The sequence below is a fragment of the Cynara cardunculus genome, assembly GCF_001531365.2.
Source record: "Cynara cardunculus var. scolymus isolate 2C chromosome LG 10, CcrdV1, whole genome shotgun sequence".
NCBI lineage: Eukaryota > Viridiplantae > Streptophyta > Magnoliopsida > Asterales > Asteraceae > Cynara > Cynara cardunculus.
Window position 1 is genome coordinate 27,526,118 of NC_037537.1, and position 14,517 is coordinate 27,540,634.

The 14,517-nt window shown below is 29.0% G+C and overlaps 1 protein-coding gene across 1 annotated transcript in view; it reads right to left on the minus strand.

The window, feature by feature from the left end:
* LOC112520185 (BURP domain protein RD22-like) overlaps window positions 1-9,831 on the minus strand; it is a 21,791-nt gene extending 11,960 nt beyond the window's left edge. Inside the window, exon 1 of the mRNA XM_025128486.1 lies at window positions 9,709-9,831. Within this exon, the coding sequence (XP_024984254.1) occupies window positions 9,709-9,831 (123 nt within the window). The remainder of the gene's footprint in view (window positions 1-9,708) is intronic.
* Window positions 9,832-14,517: the final 4,686 nt, after the last annotated feature.

Sequence of the window (14,517 nt, forward strand, 5' to 3'; positions counted from 1 at the left end):
TTTTAATTAAAATAAATTTTATCAAAAATATTTTTTAAATGTAATTATTTTTTTGTAAATGTAAATAATTTTTTTGTTATATTTGTTTAATTTTATAGATTTAAATACTTTTTGGTTCAAAAAATATTTAGGGACTTAATCGTTCAAAATATTAATGTTCATTGAGGTTTTTTTTCGGACTTTTTTTTTTACTATTTTACCACTTTAACTAGTTGTACAAGTCATAAGAATGTATCCAACAGATTTTAGAAAAGTCTAAGGAGTTATTTAACATGTTTTAGATTGTCCAATGACTCATTTGTTCCAAAAATTGTCCAATGAGTTATTTAACATGTTTTAAATTGTCCAATGACTTATTTGTTCCAAAAAATTGTCGAATGAGTTATTTAACATGTTTTGGAATGTCCAATGACTTATTTGTTCCAAAAAATTGTCCAAACACTTAATCATTTCAAACACTAAAGTCCATTGGGTTTTTAGACTTTTCCCTATTATTAAACCAAAAATAAATTATTTTATTGTTAAACTTAAATTAAATTATAATTAAAAAAATAAATTAAATAAATTACATAAAAATGAGGATTTTTAAATAGATGAATTTGATATTACTATTGATATTTTTTTTTCTTCAAATTTTTATGAATTCTTCAATTTATATTTTATTCAAAAAATAAAATCATTATTGCTTTCTTAAAAACACATAAAATCGTATTGTAACATCGACAGAGACAAAAAAATAAATTAAAACATTAAAATCGAGATGTATCTCGTTGCATTACGCGAGTACCGTTATAATATATATATATATATATATGTGTGTGTGTGTGTGTGGGGGGGGGGGGGAGTTCACTTGAGAAGTGGTAAATATTTGAGAAGTAAATAAGTGATACTAGTTCTTCATCTGGTCTACATTTACGGCTTTGACTGTAAACACCTGATAACTACCCGTATGGGTATGTAGAAAATAGAGGGATAGTTTCATAAGTTTTACAAGTAGGCGGTAAACAAGTTCATATGTGAACTATTTAATCAATTCATATATGAATCAGTTAATTAGTTCATATATGAATCACACACGTTCATATTTGAATCAGTTAATTAATTCATATGTGAATCACTTGAAATAATTCATATATGAATTACACGAGTTCACATATGAACATATAGCCATAGTAGAACTCCATCTTTTCTTTGTTCCTTTAGCCATGGTAGAATTTTAATCTAGGGTTTGAATCCTTAATTGTGGTCGGCCAATTGTGGGAGAAAAGGGAGTTCCATGGGCTGAAGGCCTTGGAATACGGGGTTTCATGAGGAATCTCTGTTCGAATCATCCTCCCATGGTGTTTGGGGTGGAATCGACTCAATCCTCCATAGAAGGGTTTGATTTCATCATTTGGTTAATGATTATTTTATTGGTAAGTAGTTTGGGGGTAGAGGAGTGTTTTAGATCGATCCAATGAATCTATGCATCTCAATGTTAGTAGAAATCATATTGGATTTGAGTTGCCGGGCTGATAATGTCTAGCAGGGTTTGCGCAAAAGGGGCAACGACTTCCACAGGTTGTCCCTCAACCAGGCCGCATATGTGCCAAATCGCATAACCCATTGAGTTTTGAAATTCAACTTTTGCTTGCCCAGTAGTTCTGGGACATTTCATTGGGGAGTTAACAGTGAATCTATAAGAGTTATAACTGGAGTAATAACTCACTTTTGTGACCCCAATTGAGATGTTCGATTGGTGAAATCGTAGCCTAAGGCTATGAAACTAGGCTTGAACCTCAAGTGAGTTTTACGTTATCGTATTTTAACTAACAATGGCACATTTTTATATGGAAAATGTTTAATTCCTTATTACTCATGTCGGGGAGTTCTTTTTCTTTACTAAGTGGTTATAAAGCGTGTTTTCTTTATGTAAGTGTGAGTGTGTGAATGTTTCACCATATGGGAGGTGTGTACCCAAATGTAGCACATGAATTTGTTTCATGTTGCTCATATCAAGGCATGTGTGAGCCTAATTGATCGGTCATAGGTGTACGTGACCCTAAGAGGATTCAACCATTGCAATAGGTGCGGGTGTCATATGATTTGAGTGTGTACATTTCTTGTTCTCATTTATGTTTTATGGTAATATTTCGATGTGAACTTTTGGTGTTAGAGACAATTCACCAAACCTTCGGTCTAACCTTCACTTTTATAAAACTGTAAACATTTTCAGGTAGATACCATGTTGAAAGCTCTAGCAAGGGCAAGGGAAATGTGCGAGCTAGAGACTGGAATTTATTTCCAGTTTTTGTAATAAATCTCAACTAGGGGTGAGCAGCGGAACTAGGTACCCACTTGCGGAACTGGAACTGCCTTGGAACCACCGGTTCCGGAACCGGAATCGATATGAGTGGTTTCGGTTATTAAAATACGGAACCGATGGAGAATGGTTCCGGTTCTCAATTTTTTCGGAACCGTTATCCGCCGGGTACCCACCGGAACCGGTTCTTGGACCGGGTACCCAGATCCGGAACGGCAGGTACCCGGTAATTTTTCACTTAAAAAATATAATTAATTGTCTTTTAATACTAAATTTAAATTAGGTCAAGAACTTAGAACTCTAGATTAGATTTTTGGTCCCGCCTCTACGCCTCATACTCTCGGGCCTGAGGCCTCTAACCGTGAGAATTTGAAACGAGATTCAGAATCATCGCAGTCACGAGATAAAATGATTGTATTTTTTTCAAATTGTGTGTTTAATTGGATACGTAGTATATAATCGTTAAACTTTGAACATTTACAATTATAGTATGTAATCATTAACCTTTCAACATTTCCTATCAGTCTATTATGATTTGTAATCGTTAAACAATATTTGTAACCATTATTCCGTATAATTTATATTTTTGTTTATTTATTTAGTATTTTGGCAATGTTTTATTTTTTATTTCTAAATAACAAAATTTTAATATTTTAGGAAGCGGGTACCCGGAACCGGAACCGATTCCCGGTGGTTCCGGTTCCAATATCTCAAGAACCGCCGGTTCCGGTTCTGGTTTCTGTCAAATAGGGCGGGTACCCGCCTATGCTCACCCCTAATCTCAGCAGTGTTATTTTCCTTTCCGCTGCAACTCTTGAGATCAAATCGAATTATAGACTTTGATTCAGTACCTGTATTTGCCGGTTTGGACAAAGATTACGAATATCTAACAGAGAACAAATATTTAGAAACGATATTTAGAGTCAGAGGAACTTTAAACAGTTTAAATTTTCATATATTTCACATTTACGATTTTTTAAACAATCCATACAAGTTAAAAGATGAAGAATTTTTTTATAATCAAATATAAAATAATACATGATCGACTTATTGTTGTAATTAACAAATATATATTGCCACACTGATTTATTTAAAGATTACCCGGTAAGTGCTTATCTTTAGCATTCAACACTATAATTTATTTTGATGCGTAAGATTTTAGTACATCAAAACGTATCGAATGCAATATTTTACCGGGTAAGCGCTTACCTAGGTAAGAGTCGTCATCTTCACTTACTGGGCAAGACTCTCCATCCTTCTCATTACTCTTACCCGGTAAGATTCTTGGCATTTGTCATGTTTATACGATGAAGAAATTTATCTGGTAAGCATTTAGTCTTAAACTCTAAATAAGATACCAAAAAAGGAAAAAAAAAATAGTTAAACATAAAATTGTTAATAAAAACAAACTTAAAAATTAAGGAAAAAAGGACTGATTATGAGACTGATCCAACCGGTTACAACTGCATACATATATTTTTATCTAGAAAACAGTCGAGATCAAAATTGATTACAAAAGGACTGATTAACAGTATAGGAAGCAAGGACTCGTCCTACGACCTATTGGTTGATCGGTTTACTAGAACGAGGTTAAAGACTACAATTAATATATATATATATATATATATATTAATAAATAGGTTGTACTAATGTTTAAATTTATAAAAGTGATGCTTAAAAAGAAGAGGGGCAAATCTAGAATACAAAAAATAATGAAGAATTTATGCTAAACCAACCAAAATCATATACTGGGGTGATTGGTTATACGTGTTAACTAGTAATTATTGAGAATAAAAATAAAAGAAAATGTTTTGTTGTATATAATATAACGAGTTCATTCCTCTACAAGCTCAAATTCTCATTCCTGGTTAAACTGGGGGGAATAAAAATTCATTCTTATTTTCATTCGTCGTCATTTTCATTCCCCAACCTGAACCAAATAACCTCTTAAATCAGAAAAATACGTGTAGCAAGTTGTGAAATTGACACTTGTAAAATCTTGACTATTTTGGTACTAGTGAAAAAAGGGGGTAAAAAAATGGAAGAGATGGAGTCATTTGATTGTTCCGGGCAATTTCCCTTTTTTGGACAGATATCATTTTCACTTATGACGATCTGGTTAGGGTTGTAGTAATTAATTTTCTATCCAAATAATAATATATCTATACTATATTATAAAACATTTGTCAAAAATTCTTAAAAATCATTTTTTATGTATGAAGTACTGTTTATTTATGTATACTATTTAAAAGTCAGGATTATAAGTAAATAGTGCATAAGTACAACTTATTAAACCTCTATTTTTGAATTCGTGTAACTAATTGCAGATACACATAATCATATATAGGATAAATATCACATTTTAAATCTAAAAAAATCTAAAATATAATTAAGATAATCGTTGAGTTCTAATAGAATACATAATTATTATATTTATAAAAAAATATACTACTAAACCAAAAATAAATTGATTCGTTATTAAATTAATAGAATACTTAATTACTATCTTTATAAAAAATTAGATTATTAAACCAAAAATAAATCGATTCATTGTTAGATCTAAATTAAATTATAATAAAAAAACTGAATAAAAAAATTACATAAAAAACGAGAACTTTTAAATAGTTAATTTGATATTAATATCGATATATTTTTTCAAAATTTTAATAACAATATCTTCATATTTATATTTTGTTCAAAAATAAAAAAAACATTATCACTTTCTCAAAACCATATAAAACTGTATTATATCAATAGACAAAAAACAAAAGAAAACAATAAAATCAAGATGTATCTCGCTGCATTGTGCAGATACCCTTCTAGTATTTATATAATATGTTAAGTATGGAAGAGTTGGGTTCACGTGAGACCAAATTGTTTTTATGAGACACGTGAGACAACATTTTTACACTTGAAACTTCACAAAAAAATGTTGTGAAGGTAAAAATATTAATATTATTTATTACAGAATTTACCATTGAATAAGATCTCATTTTTTTTATATTATTTATTACAACAGTGAAAAAAATATTAATAAAAATAATAAATATTAAAAAGATAATAAATAAAAAAATGTAGAGACAGAAATGGGCCATTACCATACCAATGGCCCATTTGACCCATAATTATATACAAAACCAACCCAATTTTGTAGTTTTCTATTTTTTTAAATAAAAGAGTTGGGTTGAAATCATTAACTTCATAAATCTGTTTTTTAAATCATAAAACAAATAATCAATATGTTGAATATTATTAAAAAACTATATACTGATTTAGAAGGTTGTATATATTTGAAAATTGTATACAATTTCGTCTTGATATGTTTTATTTTATCCATACGACTGATAAAATACAAACCCTGATGTTAAGTAAATAGTTCGAAAGTGTCACATGTTAAGTAGTACCCGACAGGCCTACACATTTAAGCTTAATGGTCCGATAGAAGGACAAATGTGCGTTCTTTTACTGTTTGTAACTCGCTCTATTTTCTCGCATTAATCTAATCCTGCTGCATTGCTTCTAATCCCGATTTTGCTACCATATCAGGTGATATGGACATGTTTATTTGATTCCCTCGAGTTTGTTACAATTTTTAGGAAACCGTTTTTTGATTATCAAAATCTAAAGGATGTGAAATGTAGCTTTTAATATTTTCAAATCCTTGTATATTTACACCAACTCTACATATAATCTTGTGGGTTGTCTGTTTGGGGAATGAAATGACTGAGAATAAAAATGAGAATGAATTTTCGATCCCCAATTTAACCTGATATGAAAATTTGGACATGTAGGAAAATGAACTCAGTAAACTCATTATATTATAATAAAAAAAAACCAAACAATTGTTTTTATTTACATTGATTACTGCTTAATATATCTGATAAACACACTCATAGACCTGTATATTTTTGAAGTAGAATTCGGCAGGATTCTGCTAAGTGGTAACACGATGTATAGAGTCTGACACATGCTCAGCGCTGGAAAGTCCCCTTGGCAAGGGATGACGGTAATTTCACCACTACATTGCGCTCAAACAGTTTTGCAACCGCTTTACTAGAAGGTCGATAAGCCGAGTCAATCTCCATACCCTTATATATCTCATTATCTATCTAATCAGGGTATTAGGGTTCAACACAGAACAAGATTCTTGAAAAATCAAAATCCAAATAAAAACACACCTATTCAAGCTTTCAACGTATAACAACATGCATGATGCCAACATCATTGGACCAAACGGCCACATTCATACCTACTCTAAGCTTGCACCAAGGGGTTTCGTTGCTGAACAAGACCCATTGAACCTATCCTTAATAACTACATACACAATTTTATTAGGGTTCGAGACATAACAAGATTCTTGAGAAATCAAAACCCAGATAAAAACATGCCTATTCGAGCTTCTACGTATAACAACATGCATGATGCCAACATCATTGGACCAAATGGGCCCGTTGATACCTACTGGAGTTTGCACCAAAGGGTCGAGCCATTGACCTATATATGCACGACTGCAGAAAGATTAACCAATGAAACCAAACCCTAAGTTTTTTGTCTTAATGAATATATATTGACTTTTAGCATCTTCACTATCATCTCACCTTGTAAAGATCCACATATTTTGTCCTCAATCTTGCACAAGATACTCATAACAACAAAATATTTATGATATAATTAACTTGGATTTGTAAAATTCACTTTAATTTACACCTATAAAACAAAATCTCCCACACTTTATGTTTTCCCTAATGATTATATATATATATATATATATGTGTGTGTATATATATATATATATATAATTAAACAAGTATATGGAGTCGTGGAATGCTGGGTCGGTCGATCTGCTTTTATAAACACGTCTTGATCGAGTAGATACTCATTTGGGCACTATAATATATGATGGGATATTTGCCATTATTATGTTTTGTTTTTGATTTCTTAATAGGGATGTAAAACACCCTTATTTGAACTAATTTATTAATAGCAAATAAGCAATCATTAGGCTCAGCTGAACCCACTATTGCCTACGCTTTCCATTATCATATATTATACATTTAATAGGGTTATATATTTATATATATATATATACACACACACTAATACGATATCAGAGTTAAGGTTTACGATTATAGCAGTGCCTTGTTATTCTGAGACAATAATTTGTATCCGTCTAGCTCTGTGTCGGTACTCTAGGCATTCTGTGTGTTTATAGCCTCTGTTGGAAGGAACCTACATGTTATAATCTCACATCAAATATATATACAGTAATGTAACAGGGTTACATATATTCTCATATCAGATCCAACTCTAACCTATTGTCCACCTTCCATGCATCCCATCTTAACCTAAATTTGCATTATTGCTTCCTTTTTTTTCCTTCTTTCTTCTTGCTTTTATTCAGCAAATCAGCACAATAACTCAAAGTGGCCATCTTTATTAACTCTTGAACCTCATCACTTAACCTAATTATATCTACCACTTCATTCTAGCTTTGAATCTGTACCTGTTATTTGATTGACCATGATTAAGTTTCCACCTTCCAATTGCTTAATCACGTTTAATTATGAAGTATTAACGTGTTCATTGACGTATAATTACCATATCCTCAAACTGTATATGTGAGAGATTCCATACACTACAACAAAATTGGGTTTATAGGATGTCATCAATCTCTAAGCGTCCCAATAAACCGCTTTATAAGACTAAAATATAAAACGTCCTATCTAAATGTGTTGTAATAAGTTTATATGACACTTTTGGTAGTCTTAACAAATTTTTAGGACTTTATAATACAAAGTGTCGCATTAGCAACTTTATAGGACACTTTTGAGAAAGTGTCCTGTAAACTCAACTTTTTACAAGACACTTGTATTTATATGACAGTTTTTCAAATATTGTCCTATAAAGTTGCTAATGAGACGCTTTATATTTAAAGTGTCCTAAAAAACTTATAACGACGTCAAAAAACGTCATATAAACTTATTACAACGTCTTTAGATATGACAATTTATTGTTATTTTTTGTCCTATAAACCAAGTTCTATAAAGGGGTCTATTAGGACGCTTAGAAATTGAGAGTGTCCTATAAACCCGATTTTGTTGTAGTGACATCGGTTGGAAGGTGAACAAATGTTGCATTAAAAGGGACTTGATACCTCTTCTATTAGACGCATTATAAAACCGTGAGTCCAAATGTAGATAAAACAAATAATATCTGGTACGGTTGAGATGAGATGTTACTCTCTCTCTCTCTCTCTATATATATATATATATTATATGTTTTTCATGAAGTGTATTATTTATTGGTGATTGAGGGTTTGCAAGAAGTGGAGTTGAAGGTGAAGAGTGAAGGTGAAGAAGATTAATTAAAAGAAGAAGAAGAAGTAATAAAATTAAAGAGATGTATTAGGGTTGTTTGAGGAAGGTGATTAGGAGTGGATAGTTAATTATTAGGAAGAGGCGTTACTTTATAAATATATTAGTATACAAGTCAACGAATGATTAAGCCAGAATATGTCAACTAATTACACTTTCACAAAGTGCTTTCAATGTGCACCCAAGTTACATTCTACTTGAAACGACAAAATTAAAGATTCTTTTCTATACATACATGATACATACATATATATATATATAGAGAGAGAGAGAGAGAGAGGGGGGTTGGTTATTATACAATCTTTGACATTTGTGCAACCAATACAACCCAATTTCAACCGTCTATTTTATTTGATTAATATGTGATTTCATAGAAGTTTTTATTGTTTCATAATATAAAGTATCGATCATAATTAATGAACCATATTCATCTTCCATAAATATTCAAATCATTATAAATGAACTCTAATCATTTCCATAAACATCTCAATATATTGGGTTGCATTGGTTGTACAAATGCAATGGGTTGTATTTGAAACAAACTCTACATATACAACCCATTGTAGAGTATATACACACACACACACACACACACACATATATATATATATATATATATATATATATTCTTGCTCGAAATGAAAATCGTAAATATTATGAGAATCCATGAACTAAATATTTTAGTGTGTATCCATTTTAAAACTCATTAATTTAATATATATATATATATATATATATATATATATATATATATATATATATATATATATATATATAGGGGCTGGTTCAAATAGAAATCAATAATATGATACAAACTATGCAAACCGATCTTGATCGTTCATTCTATCATCAAACGGTTATTATTAAATGAGATTAAATAATAAATAATTTAATTAATGTATTAATTGATATGCGTATGAACAATTGTTCAAAGGGTAAATTGGTCAAAAAATTGGGTTTACCTCCCTGTTCCTATTCTATACATATTATACGCTGTGAACATATACTGCATATTGAACTTTATGATCACACTCTGTTCATATTGCTGATTCCGTTATGATCACACTGCATTTGAATGTGTAAACGACCACAGTCGCTAATCACATGAACACGTGGAGGCAGCGAAAATGGCATGCACCGTATGACATCGTCCATGTGTTCGTGTGAACAACGATTGTGTCTTGCAATAAAAACAAGTTGATGATTTCGGTGTTCATACTTCCTTTGGATCTGTTCATATGTTGAACGAAACGAAAATCTTGTACACTTAGACAACCAATTTCAATATATGTATAAAATCAATTGAAATGAAGACYATGAACATSAAATAATAAAGAAATCAGAAAAATCTCGTGAACAATTAGAGGTATCTTTTAAGATTTGTAACTCCTAATTAATTATTAGGGGTTACAAAAAGGTTGAATTACCAAATTACCTTAATTATTAGGGGTTACAAAAAGATTTGTAACTCCTAATTAATTATTAGGGGTTACAAAAAGGTTGAATTACCAAATTACCTTAATTATTAGGGGTTACAAAAAGGTTGAATTACCAAATTATCCTTATCATTAATTTATAATTTAGATTTGAACCTAAAGTCAAGAAAGAATGTGATTGGTTAAGGTTGGTTAGCTTAGTTTGCACCATATGGTTGGTTTCTATTTGAACGAACATCTCTCTCTCTCTCTCTCTCTCTCTCTCTCTATATATATATATATATATATATATAATTATAATGAGTGAATATATACATTGCTTAATATGCTAGCTTTTTGACATTGTATTTATATTTTGATGAAACTTTTAATAATATATATTAATCAATGAATATGTAATATAAAATCGATTCATTGATTCTTAAATTATTTATGGTTTTCATTTAAATTCTCTCCTTCTCTCCCTTTCTATCTAAATACACATATATATATATATATATATATATATGTGTGTGTGTGTGTAAAGGAGGGTGTTTATTTTTTAGAACTATAGTTTATTTTTTAGAACTATAAAATTGAGATAATTTTGAGAACCGGTGCATGATGTGCGATTTTACATGATTTTTTTCATCTACGACTTGAATTTAGCATATTGATTAACATATATTTGCTTCATAATGTGAACATTTTTTTTGTGCTTATGAAACAAAAAATGCAACTATAATTTTTTTTTGTGCTTATGGGTTTTAACAATTCAAAATGTGAAAGTCTAATGACTTTTTTCATTCAAAAAAAATATTTCAAAGACTCAATCATTCAAAATGTGAAAATCTAGTGACTTTTTTCATTCAAAAAAAATATTTAAAAGACTCTATCATTCAAAACGAGAAAGTTTAATGACTTTTCATTAAAAAAAAAAAACAGTTTACAAACTAAACCATTTAAAATGAAAAAGTTTATTGAGTTTTTTTAGACTTTTCTCTATAAAAAATCATATGAAACAATACTTTATGATAATAATTCTCGCAGTTATCACAAGATAATGAGGCTCTCAAACAATTAAACCCCTATATACATAACCCTATTTTTGTAATTTCTAAAATATGGATATTAATTTTTTTTTTTTTGGAAGTTGATTTAATAATACAAAACAAAGCTTTTAATTTTGTGACATGATCGTACTCATTTTGTGTTCTTGTACTCCAAACTTCATAACGAAGTTATATATAGTTTTAATGCTCATAAACTTTATTAATTACATATATATATATATATGTATATATATATATATATATATATATAATTTATTTACAATTAGTGCTTGAACTTTAATACATTTTTAATTAAATTTATTATTAGGAACTTCCTAAAAGAGTTCCTTTACTTTATTTTGTAGATTTAGCAATCATAGCTTTGGTACTAATCCACATTGTTATAAGTTTTCATTTGATTTTTTTTTAATTTAAAATGCTAATTTGGTGTTTAATTAGCGATTATAATATGCTAATCCTGTTACTTTCGGTTTAATTATGTCGACCAACAGATTGTGAGCTCAAGCAATTTAAACTTGGTTAAAGTAGTTGACATATTTAATGCAATGCACGCTTGTCATTATTAATATATCATGCAGCGTGTCTGGAAAGTCAGAATAAAGCTGATATTCGAATTATAGCATCTAGAATTCGCTCTTTTTTATTTAACTTTACTGTTTTGTTTCTAGATTGTAATGATTGATACGTTAAACTGAAACAACAACAAAACCTTTGAAGATGAAAAATGAAAAGACAAATGATCGAAAGGTAATCGGCTAAAGAACCAACATGTGATGGAATATGATTAACTCGAAATGCTATATCTCGTACGGTTTTTCTATAGTTGCATACACATTGTTGGTTACAAACGTAACACTCCGCGTTGACATGATAAAGTGCCCAACCACCAGATTTTTTGTGTTTCTTTATGTCTATTCTGGGTTTTGTTTTTAACAGGTAATAATAGTAGCATCTTAATAAACTTATAACAGTAGCGCCGTTATTTTCAAGTAACAATAGCATGTATGTATGTGTATTCACAACATTATTTGTATCTGTATATATGAACATATATATACTTATATTTTATCAATAGTGTAAATTGCATGAAAAAATAATGTAGTTTAACTTTATTCATATTTTGAGTAATGTACTTCTAAAACATTCATTTTGGTACATAAGATGTAAAATTTTAAACATTTAAGTACCCAGGTAACCGGTTGAAATATTAACCGGTTATCATGTTGATGTGCTATCCAACTCAGTATTATTTGTTAACGTAGTTAGTGACATGAATTTTCTTTAATCTAAAATTAGTCTTCAACCGATTATCCGAGTATTTAAATGTTTAAAACTTTACATCTTAGATACTAAAATAAAAGTTTTGAAAATGCGTTACTTAAAATAAAAATAAAGTTAAATTACGTTATTTTTTCATGCAATTTACTTTTACCAATGAATTATATATAATTGAAGAAATATTTGTGTGGGGCCACGTTGATTGTGATTGTGCACATCATTTGGAGCAACACATCCAAGTGGTGTAAATTATAAATGGAAAGCATACTAAGTAGTTCACTATGTCAAACCCATTGCCAATCATAACTACACAATTTATTATTATTATTATTATTATTATTATTATTATTATTATTATTATTATTATTATTATTATTATTATTATTATTATTATTATTATTATTATTATTATTATTATTATTAATATTATTATTATTTATTTGTTTATTACTTGTTGAGTAATTACATGGCAAGACAAATATGTTTTAAATTATTTTTATAATTATTTACGATTTTTTTTATAAATTATTTATAAATAATGAAATCCAATTCCATTTCAAATCCTACAAACCAAATACACCAATGATTTCAAATCCTTTCATAAAATCTAAATCCCTCAAAAACAATACTGCAAACCAAACAGAGCCTTAGTGGTTTCACTGACGCTCATTGACACCCCTTAAATCCGCCCCCTAGTATAAGTCTTTTAACTTATAGCATTCATTTATTTGACGTTATTTAAAAAAAAATTACCTCGTGAAATCATTTATTTAAAAGTCTTGCATCGTTTTATTTTTATTTTTTATTTTTTTTTCAAGATCCTACATTCGAGTTCCCAACCTGTGGTCTCGAATTCTGGTTTTCTAGAGTTTTTTTATACATGATGAATTGTCGTTTTACATCCTTTTGACGTCTTGTGTATTCTCCAACACGTTTTCTTTCATTTTATTCGATTTAACATTTAAATAAAACCAAAAACTAAATGGATCAAACTTTATATATATTTATTTAATTTCTAAGCTAAATTTGAGTTTTTTTATGATAACTTTTGCTTGATTTTAAATATAAATATTCCAACAAATAATTATATAAAAATGTCTTTTTGAATATTAATAATCCATCTAAAGAACCATTATTCGTTGTTAGCGGATGGGCTTCACGTTTATTTATTTATTAATATGTTAAGGCTTTTTAAAAGAATTATAGAATTAATAGAAATATTTAAATGTAGTAACGAAATAGAGAAAGAACAATGCTTTAGCATTTAATTCTTTTATGATTGGGAGGTTTACCAAATGGGTACATAAAACTATTCCACTTACTTCGATTAAAAGGTAGTATCTGAATCATTTAGATATAAATCTTGTTTGACAAAAAAAAAAAGTTTGTCTCTTAATGGTTCTAAAACCCTCTGAATGATTTTATATTTTGTATCTCCCTTAACAATTACTCTAAATCTTCTGAATGATTTTGTATCTTGTTCTAAAACTCTCTGAATGATTTTAAATGGATGTAATTTGATCTGGAAGGAAAGAGCATCGTTAACAATTATTCTAAAATAGAGAAAATAAAAAAGAGAAGCTACAGATCTTTAAATTCGAAGAAAACCGTTAAAACTCAATATTGAGGAGGGATAAGTTAATATTAAGTATTCTACAAATGAAGTTAAATGTATTAATTAGTGTTGCTTTAAATATTTTTCAAGTATATTTAGATAATGAATTTATATAACATTTTAATAATATAATTAATATTGAAATCTTAAAAGTATAATATCCGTTAATGTGTAATATTTTTAACAAATTTTAATGAACGGGATGGTCTTATTTTTGAAATAGCCAAGCTCCAAGATTTTTTTGTTTCTTTTTTAGTATTTATTTTAAATTATATAAATTGGGTTGTCGAAAACACAGTGTGTGTATATATATATATAGAGAGAGAGAGAGGAGGTTTACTTTGCAAACCATGTTACTTGTACAAACCGTACAAACCTTATTCAACCAATCAAAAATTTTCATTTTTTTGTAATTATGAGAGGTTGATTAATCATTTTTATTGTGGAGGGTGTTATTCAT